The 11,993-nt window shown below is 36.1% G+C and overlaps 1 protein-coding gene across 1 annotated transcript; it reads left to right on the top strand.

The window, feature by feature from the left end:
• Window positions 1-4,754: 4,754 nt before the first annotated feature.
• Window positions 4,755-11,930, top strand: LOC127798169 (uncharacterized). The gene is made up of 6 exons (XM_052331538.1): window positions 4,755-4,955; window positions 5,955-6,101; window positions 7,037-7,110; window positions 7,253-9,088; window positions 10,507-10,633; window positions 10,725-11,930. The coding sequence occupies exons 2-6, from the start codon at window positions 5,963-5,965 to the stop codon at window positions 11,471-11,473; spliced, it is 2,925 nt and encodes a 974-aa protein (XP_052187498.1). The 5' UTR covers window positions 4,755-4,955; window positions 5,955-5,962; the 3' UTR covers window positions 11,474-11,930.
• Window positions 11,931-11,993: the final 63 nt, after the last annotated feature.

Below are 11,993 nucleotides of genomic sequence, written 5' to 3'. Positions count from 1 at the left end.
GGTGGGACAGTTCGACACTGACTTATATTACTTACATATTTAGTGAGATTACTTGTACAGTCGTTAACTTATTAGAGTAGACATTGACTTTTGGTAGGTTGGTTCTAATGAGGGATTTGGTGGTTGAATAATGTAGCAATCAATCTCTTATCACATTCTTTCTCAAGATTTCTTTGTCGGTCATTTCATGTGAAGAAATTCTCTCCCACCCCGGCCGGGGGGCCGCTTTGCCCGCTAATTAATCACTTAACTTGACATTGATTTCTTTTTTTCTTTTTTTTTTTTTGGAAGTTTCGGGAGCCAATTGCTCAATAGTTTGGTAGAACCTATGTTGTATATGTTGGAAACGGAAATCTGATATGAAATAAAAATGCGGAAACGGACATTCTTTTTAAAAAAATAGATATAAATAGGGTCCGAAATGAGAACGAGAAACATTTCAGAAACGAAAAAATAGCTCCTCCGAGTCGTTTCAGTGCAAGATAAGGTAGAATTTATATTTTTGTTCTTATACTTTCATTTGACTGTTTGAATTTTTTGTTGTTTCGATTATATTATTGAATTTATATTTTTGAGTCATTTGACTCTTATATTTTGATTTTTTTTGGCATAATAACTCAAATTTTTTATTGTTTCTATTATAGCTATGGACTTGTATTTTCAATCCAATTTAATCCATGTAATTTAACGTAAATAGAGTATGATGTGTATTTTGTCATCTTATTTTATTTTTTTTTTAACGTATAAAAATACAATTGTTAAATTAACTCGAAAATATAAGTTCAGGAATGTAATCGAAATAACAAAAAATTTAAATTGTTACATGATAAAAAGATCAAAGTACAGGAATTAAATTGGTTCAAAAATTAAGTTCAGTAATATAATCAAAATAATAAAAAGTTTGTGTGATTACACCCAAAAAGAAAAATAAAATTACATGGATAAAAATATGGATTTTGGCAGCTAATTTCTTATCCATGATATAGATAAGAAATGTTACTTGTAAACTCGATTATAATACTTAAGGTGACACATATTAATGTATTATATTATATTAATTTAAATATATACTACATTTAGCATAAATATTAAGGGAAAGTGTCAAAATTAAGAATTAACTTAAAATCAGGGGACAGGTTGATCATTTCACATAAAATATCAACTTAATTAGTGGCAACAGCCAACATCTGTTTTGGTGGCCAATCTAATCTTAGCAGCTTTCTCTAGACAGCAACTCTATTCTCTACTTTGGGTAAAAGAATAGAATAATATCCAGACACGAAGAACAAGTAGTGAAAGTAATAATGATTAAATGTGTCAATTATTGCCCACTCAATTTTGTCATCATTTTGGTAACTATTGATTAGGCCATCATTAATCAACAAAAAGTGTACCAAATAGTACCCACTATTCTTCTTCTTTAAATGGCCCTCCCTTCATTCAACTCACATGATTAGTACCCTCTTCGTCTGTCCATGTGGATTGCTATTTTAACATTCAGCTGTGATTTAATTTAATTTATTAAAGTATGAATATTAATGAGAAATAAATAAATATAATATAAAATAGATATAGAGAAATAATATATTTTTTAAAAAAATATGAATAGAAATATGAAGAAATGTATAAATAAAAAAATATAGTGTTTTTTTATAAATATAATTTTTAATATAAAAAATAAATATAAATTCTATAATACATTTAAATAAATATAAACATAAGTTTTACTATTTATAAATCATGACTTATTAATTAAAAATAAATAATAAATTTTTAAAAAAAATAATCAAACATTACTTGTCCATTTTTAATCTCTCTTCTTGGATTGAAATATACTTTTTTAAATCAAAAATGTATTTTTAATATTTTTTTAATATTACAAAATAGTTTCAAAATATTTCTAAAATTGTAGAAACTATTTAGAAACGATTTTTTGGTATTTCTCGATATTTTAATACAAAATATTTTAAAAATATTAAAATAATATTTTCAAAATATTTTCGCACATCATAGTTTATGAAAAGAGGGAATAACATGTTTTGCATTTGTGTGAGTAATAGTAAAAAAAATGTTTTATATCAAATCAGAAACTATTTTTCTGGTTTTATTTTAAAAAGTAGAGATTTTGAAGTTTTATTATAAAAAGGATGGATAAAAAGATAAAATTAAATTAATTTTGAGTTGATTAATATTAAGGGGTTAGGTTTCTCCCTGGAACTGCACCACATGCAGGCACGAGGTAGGTGGGCAAAATTGATGAGCGGGTCAAATCAGATCCGCCCCGCCACCTGCCTGCCAATGGCTATTAAAAGTACTATGTAGCGACATGGTGGTTGGTGGTGGGTCCCCTTGCCCATTCCCATTTTATGGTTGCTCCTTTGCCTTGTTCTCCAACTGCCATTGTGTACGAATTATCGGTTTAATTATCAAATTAATTAAATTTTATTAATTAATTAATTTAATTTAATTTGACTTATTAACTCAAAAAATCAATAATTTTGAGTTGACATAAGAATTTAATTTCTATATTGTCTAAATAATTACTATATTTTCAGGACACCAATATATATGTATAATATTATGTTTATCTCGAGACCAATAAAGAGCACTACAAAAATATTCAACTGTCATCGATTGACTACACCTTTTAGCTTGATTTTAGGCTTGGATGAACCTTGCATAGGAGCTCTTAAGGTGCGTTTGATTGTTAGCACAGAATTTGGGTAGAAATAAAATATTTTCTAGATTTAGAATTAAATTTCAAGAAAAATGTCAATTGAAGATGTTTGATTGGCTTAAATTTCTAACTAAAAATTATTATTTTTTTTTAATTTTAGTTTTTGATTTTCATATATATATAGATATATATATATACGTATATATATGAAATTATGGTTGTAAATGGGACGGTGATGAGGAAGAAGATGAAAGGGAAGGGTCGTCACTAGCCGAACTTCTCCCGTCGTCATCATCATTACTAATCAAGCTTTCCCCATTGCCATCGCTATGCTTCCTTCATCGCCATCGTTCCGCTTCCCCATTCGTTATCGCTATCGAGTTTTCTCCATCGCCATCGTTGCTAAGTTTCCTTCTTCGCCATCGCTGTTAGGCTTCCCCTGTTGCTACCGCCTCATTGGCCAAGCTTCCTCTGCCTCTTGCTCGTTACATCTCATTCGATCGCCATTTCTCTCACTCAAGATTTTAGTTGGATTGATTTTTCATTTCTCTGAAAAATCAATTATAGCCCCTCATCAGAAAATGTTTTCCAGCAAAAGTGTCAAATGGGCATCATGTGACTCAAAGTGGGAAAATAAATTATTTTAAAAATTGGCTAATCAAATATCTCAAAAGTTAAATTTTGGGTGGAAATTGGCCATGTTTTATAAAAAAAAAAAAAAAATATGCAATCAAACACACCCTTAGATTTTTGGGACAGTGAATTCTCAGCAATGTTTGTATTACTCAAGCCAACATTTTTGCTTTTGCTTCGTCTAGTATTGTTGGCACAAGTGTAAAATTACACGATTCATAATATTTTTATTTAAAATTAATAATTATTTTAATCACTATTATAATTATTATTAATTTATTGAATTTAAATAAAATTATTATAGATTTTATAATATCACGTAAGTTTATAAATTTTGTTTTGTAGGTATAATATTTTTCCTATAAATATATGTAATGTTTGTAATTTTAGACAAAGTTTAAAAAAATGGAGAAATTAACAATCACAAAAATAGTTAATGCCTCACGTGGGAAGAGAAAAAGCTACCAAAACACCATTGTTCTACCCAAACAAACCCTGACAGTAGATCACCCGCGGATGGAGTTAGCATCCCACCGACCAGTAGTTAGATACCGCGACCGCGTTGCTTAGTGTCCACAGGCCACAGCCACGGACGAAACTTCGAGTCTAAAGTACCCTTTCCCCCGCTCTAAGCATAATCTTCCGCAAACTACTCCCCCAAATCTGCTCCGTTAATTATTATTTTCAATTATTCATTTTTTTTTATCATGAGTGTTCCAATTTTCGGCCCGGCTAATTCTTATTAGTTTATACATACAGCTCCATCTAACGGGCTAAACAAAACTTTACGATAAGTGGTGAGTAAAATTTCGTAACAATCACAAAAAACATATAAATATCTATAGAAATTCTATTACATGGCGTGATGAGTAGAGTACTGCATTAATCAGACACGACGTATAGAGTCACACAAATCTCATCATGCATCATGACAGACGCGACCCTTAAGAATTTAGTTAAAAAATGCATTCTGTATGTTATTAACATGACTTAAACTTATACTTTTTTTAATTATTTTTATATGTTTACATCTTAAAAATAATTATCATAATATATGTGAAACATAATATTCTATTTTCTTACATGTTATTCTTGTTGGATAATTTCATTTTCGATGCATGTGAATTTGGTTTAACAACGCTTTCTTACATATTAGCGTCATAAAAATAATTATTATTAGGTGTAATTTACTTAACATCTGACATTATTATTCCTAATGTTTATTTAGTGGAGGGAGGTATAATATAATTTTTAAAATATCGGTGTATGTGCTGTAATTTAATTAAATTTTAAGAATGACACTATATGTCCAACATTTAGTTATATTTTGGGGGTGCAACAGCAAGTGGGCGAATTGACGGGGACTATAAAGCAAAAAAGTGGAACCAAACTTTCTAGTTTATAATTGTAATCACCATATCTGTGTCATGTGATTGTTCGGATTTCTCACTTCAGTCCCTGTCCGCGTTATATTGCTTCTACGTAATCCAAAGTAATAAATGTATCAGACTTAACAAATGCAATTCACGTCCGGCAGAGTCGGTGCGGAGAAGACCGTGACTGCTCCTCTCGTTGCCGTGAATCACCGGCCACATTTCCCTCCGGAGTTTCTGTTTCCGGCGACTTTGTTTCCACTCCTCATCAGGTTCAATCTCTCTCTCTCTCACTCTCTGTCTCTCTCTCCAGAAAGCTCCTCTTCGTCTCTCTGTCCGTGGAAATTTTCGCTTGGCTGAGCCAGTAAGCTGTATTGATTCTACGATGTTTGAACCTTTTAGCTGTGCAGTACTTTTTTCGTTTCGCCTTTTTGTTATATCTCCCCCGTCTCGCTTTTCTGAGGTGACAGACAATGATGACCTCTCGACTGCTTCGTTTTATTCCTTGTTTTGTGCTCTTCTCGGCATTTCTTGAAGTGATTTTTCTGTGCTGATTCTTCCTCTTTATGTTGGACTTAATTGGCTGCTTTAATGCTGGCCTAACTTGATAATGCTTGAATCTGAAGTTCTGTTTTACTTCAACATAGCTTTATCAATTTGTTCTGGAACTTGAATCTGTTGTCTGTGGCATCTGAGTTTTTCCGTGTTATCTTGCGTCAATGTAGGTTGGTTGATGCTTTGGGTAGTGTTTCCATTCAGTTTTATAAGAGCACTTACGAGCTTTAGAGTTTATTCAGTCGCATTATGACTTATGAGGTTTAGATGTGAACATACTGAATTATTACCTTTTAATAGTAGCCTTGTCTCTTTACTCTTTGTATGTCCGATAAATCTAGGTTTCCTTTTCTGTTAAAAAAACTATTGGTTGCCTGGACGGGCTGTTTCCTGCTAAATTGTTGTATTGTTAATGTGTTCATTTATAAGTGTGCCTGGACTTGGGCTCTACTAATACAATCGTCATAAAAATATGGATGAATTGGATGAATCTGGTAGTTCATCCCTATATTGTGCATTTTGTTTTGTAGTTTTCATCACATTTTGTTTCATTCTCGTCTATTTCCTCCCCACCCTCTGGAAGAGGAGGGAGGGGAGGGAAGTGAAAGATAGCTTTACATTTGTTTAACTTTTAGTTGCTTTTGTTGATAATGTTGGTGTGGTTTGGAAAAGAGACAATTGTAAATTGGGTTAACATTTTGAAGATGTTATCTCAGGTTCTGAAATGAATGGGGCTCAGTACAACAGAACTTGTGATCTTGAGAAACCTTTTCTGGGATGCTTGGGGAGAATGGTGAACCTCTTTGATCTAAATACAGGTGTTGCAGGAAATAGGTTGCTCACAGAGAAACCACATCGTGATGGTTATTTCCTTTGCTAAGGCTCAAGTTGTTTTATCTTCTCAACTTGCTGATTTTGTTTGTTTTTTTTTTTTTTTTCTGTAAATCTTTCACATATTTCAAAAAGATGGCTGTCCAATTGAGAGGACCTATGTGGCAATATGGGCCAGGAGTGAGCCTGCCTGTTGTCATCTGCTGTCAAGAGCAAGAGGTTGTTGCTGCTCTGTGAAGCCAGCCTCACGCTTTGCCCTCCAATCTAGGTGCCATGAGGCTCGGGCCTTCGCCCCATGCCCGAGCCTCAGGCCCAGCTCCCAACTTGGAGCGAGCAAGCCAGCAATTGCAGCCCACAAGCCTTGCCACAATGGATTGAACCGTTGTCCAGCTGCCTTAATGCCCCTGCTCGGGTCACAAGCTAATACAACTTACCTTGGCACTTGCTAATTTTGTTGATATCTCCTGTTTGGGGCTTTATCAAATTAACATCAAACTACAGTAAGATTGGGAAGATTGAGGGTAAAACTAGATAAACAGTAATACGAATTCCTGTGTGATTGTCAACTTTGCTTCTGCTTGAAATTTGAGTGGTGGACTACAGTCTGGGCTCAATGTAATTGTCAATTACCTTATAGCTACTGCACATTTCAGTGCAGCTTTGTCGATCTCTCTGCCATTGCTGTTTTGACTGCAAAATTTCTTGATTGTAACTTCTTTCTGGAAAGTTGTCCACCTTACCTCACATTCAGAAAATATAGGGAAATCAAATCTAATCTTTTTCCTCCTGGAGAAGATTTCTTCAGGACTATAATCTGTACTATGAGATGAGTTGGAAAAATATCTCCAGTTCCTTTTCTACAATAATGCATTTCAAGTACTATGTCTGTTTAAACCAGATTACTATTTTTGGCCATTTATTAATGACAATAGCCTAAGTTACTGACTTGCTAGTAATTGATTGACAGGTTCTCCAGTCTCATCAGGACAATCAGATGCAGCAAGCGTGAGTCAATTTGGTGATCATATGAAGGATAAAAAGGTAAGCTTTGGGTTACCACACCAATGTAATACTCGTCCATGGCGGAATAAATTCTAAGGAGAATGTGTCTGTGATGCTCAGATTTGAATTATTGTACAATTTATTAACTCTGATCTATCTAGTGTCTGTGAATCACATGCAGATGGTGACTGAGCTAAGGAGTTGTTCAAATAAAAAATCAAATGGAACACCCGTGAGAATGCTCATAGGGCATGAAATGAAAAAAGAAGTGGATTCGAAACATAATCCTCCAAATGTTATTGCCAAGTTGATGGGGCTTGATACTCTCCCCCAGCACCAGCCTGATCCAGCCGGTCAAAGAACTCATTCAAGAGGCTATTCACAAAGTCATCTGGGCAATACTTTGGATTATTGGCAAGAAGAATATGGGCTTCGTGGGCAATTACACTCTGAGATTCATCAGTGTCCAGTTCAGGATGAGTGTAAAGATGTTTATGAAATATTGCAGCAATCACAGAATAGACATTATTTTAGAGATATATCTCCAGCAAAAGAAAGGCATAATAACTGTGCAAACGGGAAAAAGATGGCTCTTGTTCGTCAGAAGTTCATTGAAGCAAAGTGCCTAGTTACAGATGATAAACTTCGCCAATCCAAACAATTCCAAGATGCTTTGGAAGTTTTAAGTTCGAACAATGATTTAGTCCTCAAGTTTCTGCAAGAATCAAATTCTCTGTTTTCTCAGAATTGCTATGATTTGCACTCCATTCCTCCACCTGCTGATACCAAGCAGATCACTGTCCTTAGACCCTCAAAGTTGATGGGTATTGACAAATTGTCTGAGATGGGGAAGAGGAATGAGAAAGAGATAAAGAAAGCATTTCGCATTGGTCAGGTGATTGGATGGGATAAAAGTAATCCTGGATTTTCTCCTCCCAATTGGCGGGCTAATGATAGTCCCACTCAGCCAACTCGAATAGTTGTACTAAAACCTAGCCCTGGTGATCCTCATGACATTAAGGCTATGATTTCTCCCTCTGCTTCATCTCCAACACTATTTCATGGTAAAGGATTCTGTGGTCAAGCGGAAGATTGTGAATCACAGCAATCAAGAGGAATGGCCAAAGGAATAACAAGACAGATGCTTGAAAACTTGAGTGAGCATCAAAGGGACAAAACCTTGCTTTCCTCGGTATTTTCAAATGGCCATACTGGTGATAAAAGTTCCTTCAATAAATCAGAGAATGAATATACTGCAGGAAATGTCAGTGACTCTGAAGCCATATCACCAACTTCCAGGCATTCATGGGATTATATCAACAGGCCTGGCACCCCGTATTCTTCATCTTTAAGCCATGCATCTTGTTCTCCAGAATCATCAGTGTCAAGAGAAGCGAAGAAACGTCTTTCTGAAAGATGGGCCTTGGTGGCATCCCATGGAAATTGTCAAGAACAAACAAATCTGCGGAGAAGCTCTAGTACTTTAGGTGAGATGCTTGCCCTATCTGATGCTAAGAAGTTTGTGAGATCCAAGGAAAAGGGCATTAGGAAAGAACAAGAACGAAGGGGATCAACATCATGTTTTGCTAATGATTTGAATAAGGACAAAGGTTTGGATGATGCTCCTAGTAATCTTTTAAGGTCAAAATCTGTTCCTGTCTCTTCTACTCTGTTTGGGGATGGGCTAAATGGTCAACATTCAGATATTGAGGATGGTAAAATGGATAGCCCCAAGGAGGTGGCAGCAAAGCCAAGGAGCGTGAAATCATCACTGAAAGGGAAAGTTACAAGTTTATTTTTCTCCAGGAACAAAAAATCCCATAAAGAAAAATCTAGTGCATACAGAGATGAATCTCAGAAATCTGCAGAAATGCCCATACACGCCCCTGAAAAAATTATTGATGTTGCATCCCGAAGTTCTAACAATAGTGGGGCTGAAGGTGGTCCATTGTTTATTTTACAAGGATCCACGAGCAAAGAATCATTGCCACTAATGCATGACATAAGCTCACCTAAGGTAGGTTAATCTTCTATGTAGTTGTATGTGTCTTTTGGTAGTACTGTATATACACTCAGGTATACATGTCCATCCTGTTTTGCACATAACAGGGTTAATATTTTTAATTTAGTTTAATCTTTTCTCTTTGCTCCTTTTTTAGTAAACTTGTGATTTATTTTGTGAAATTTTCCCTTTTCATTTTATTATTTTGTAGAAGGCTACATCAACATCTTAACTTTCTCCCAATTCTTAGTTTTGGTGACTCCTTTTTCTATAGGGTACATTACAATGAGCACCTGAGGTTTGACAAAATAATAAAGAACCCCCCTAACATATCAGAAATGACAAAGACCTTCCTCGCTTGTGTAAATGGACCATTTTTCCCTCATTATTTAAGTCTCTCTCTCTCTCTCAGATTGGGTCCTGTCTTTGACGACCCTCCATCTTCTCCAGTGATGGTCCCTCCTTTTGGCTATGGCGTCAACATCTTCTCTGCCACCCCTCTCTTTCTTTCTCTTTCTCTTGCTCTTTGAAAATCACTTGATTTGAAGAGAAGGCTTGCCTCTGATGTTGATCAAAGAGAGAAAGAGGAGAGAGAAAACTTCACAGCGTCAGCGACATCTAATATGTCTTTCTCTCACTCTCTCCCTCCTCCCTAATTCACTAAGGTTGGGAAGCCTGCTGAGGTTGAGAAAAGCCCCATCAGCGATGGGGTTCGTCTCTCTCTTTCTCTTTGTCCTCTCTATTTGTGTTTCATCTCTCTCTCTCTCTCTCTCTCTCTCTCTCTCTAGGATCTGGGCTCCTCTGGCAGCTTTAATGGATGAAGCAGACAGTTGCTTCAAATCCATCATCGAAACAATTGGTTGCTTTGGTTGTCAATGGTGGTGGCAAGCAAACAATCTTTTTGTTTGTGTTTTTCTCTTCTAACTACAGATAGAGGAAGAAAGGAAAGAGAGGATAGGGGTATTTTAGAGATTTTAACAAAATTAACAGAGAGTAAGGGGGAAAGTGATGCAAGATCAATAACCTCAAGGGGTTTATGCCACTTCTAATATGTCTGGGGGCTCCCTGTCATTTTGTCAAACCCCAGGGGTGCTCAGTGTACACCCTTTTCTATAAAGCCATCCGCCCTGCTTCGGCATTTAAATTGAAAGAAATGATCCTGTTCAACAAGAAGATGGTTGAATATGCGTAACTGTGATGTGTTGGTTTTTGAAGGATTGGCATTCTCTTGTTCAAGTGACAGGATTCCTTGCTTTAAATATGATGGCAGGTGTTTTAGCAGATACTTGGTAAATTGTAGTGATGACATTCATGCATCTGTGACTGTTGGTTAACACTGTAGTTCTCACTCCACGTATCTATACTTATTATTTCTCCAATCACAATGAAGATTAAGCCAATCGTCTGATTTTGAATCATCTCCATTTTTGCAGGCAGGATTATCAAAGACAAAATCGGAAAACCAGGAGCAGCCAAGTCCAATCTCGGTTTTGGAGCTGCATGTTGAAGAAGATGACAATATAACACCAGTGTCCCGTAATGTTAAGGAAGACAGAAATGGTATATCAAAATCATTCTCGGTACTTCTCACTTCCGCTCATTCCACTGCCACTGCGTTGTCTCATTTATTCCTTCTAATTAAACTAAACAGGACAAAAGCTGCCTGCGCAGTCTATTAAATTCAAGCTGATTGACAAATCACCACCCATAGAATCAATGGCTCGGACTCTGTCGTGGGATGATGATTCCTGTGTTGAGACAGGCACTTCTTATTCACAGAAACCTTCATTGGTCTCCCAAGGAGCGGAGGAAGAAGAACAAGAATGGGTCTTCTTTGTCCAATCATTATTATCATCTGTAGGACTTGACGGCAAAGTCCAAAAGAACTCGTTCTTTGTCACATGGCATTTACCTGAAAGCCCACTCGACCCATCACTCAGAGACGTATACATTGATTTAAATGACAAGGAGATAGCTTGCGAGGCTGCACGAAGGCAAAGGAGATCGACCCAAAAGCTCGTGTTCGATTGTGTGAATGCAGCTTTGGTGGACATGACAAGAGATGGGTGGGAGACAAACTCGATGGCTACACCTTGTGATTGGCCAGCCCAGAACCAACACCTAGACCCGTCATCCATATTGGTGGATCAGGTTTGGACCCGGTTGGAGGAGTGGTTCTCCTGGAAGGGGAGGTGTGCTCCAGGCGACGTTGACGCCGATATGGACGGCGACGGCCAGGTGGTGGAGGCGCTAGTGAGGAATGAGGTGGTTGGGAAGGGCTTGGCGGAGCGTGTGAAATTGGAAAAAGTTGGGATGGGGAAGGAATTGGAAGCGAAGCTGCTGGACGAGCTTGTGCAAGAGGCTGTAATTGAATTGACAGGTAATGAGTGTTATAACTAAGGCGTTTTCTCTTCCATATTCTGCTTTTTAAAGTTTGTTGACTATTATTTTGTGTATTTTGTTCATTCTCTGCCTATAATTGTTACAAATGTATATTTGTTTTAGTCTTATAATGCAGATGCACGTACAGAATCAGAATTATATGGCATGCTTCCTATTTTAAGCCCCACTTATATTTGAATTTTGATATGTATGATATAATTAAATGTTAACTTATTAAAAATAGCACCTAAGTGAGTATGGAACTTATTGGATGTCTACTTTGGGATCTTTATTGGACTTAGATTTAAATGTTGAAAATATTCAAATAATAATAAATTCCTAGAGTCCGTGCAGTGCTGTGGAATGGACTTGTGATTTGGGAGAGTCGACCAAATTCAGAATAATAAATAGGATTAAATGAGGCAGAGGTAGTTGGTCACATAGAAAAAGAAAAAAAAAACAAAAAACAAATGAAGACTCTTCATTAATTGATATGCAACGGCTGGCGGCTGCCTATCAACTAAACTCAGTTTCTCAT

The sequence above is a fragment of the Diospyros lotus genome, chromosome 3 (assembly GCF_014633365.1).
Source record: "Diospyros lotus cultivar Yz01 chromosome 3, ASM1463336v1, whole genome shotgun sequence".
Taxonomy (NCBI): Eukaryota; Viridiplantae; Streptophyta; class Magnoliopsida; order Ericales; family Ebenaceae; genus Diospyros; species Diospyros lotus.
Note: the sequence above shows the minus strand (reverse complement) of the source record. Positions and strands in the feature narration are given on the sequence as shown.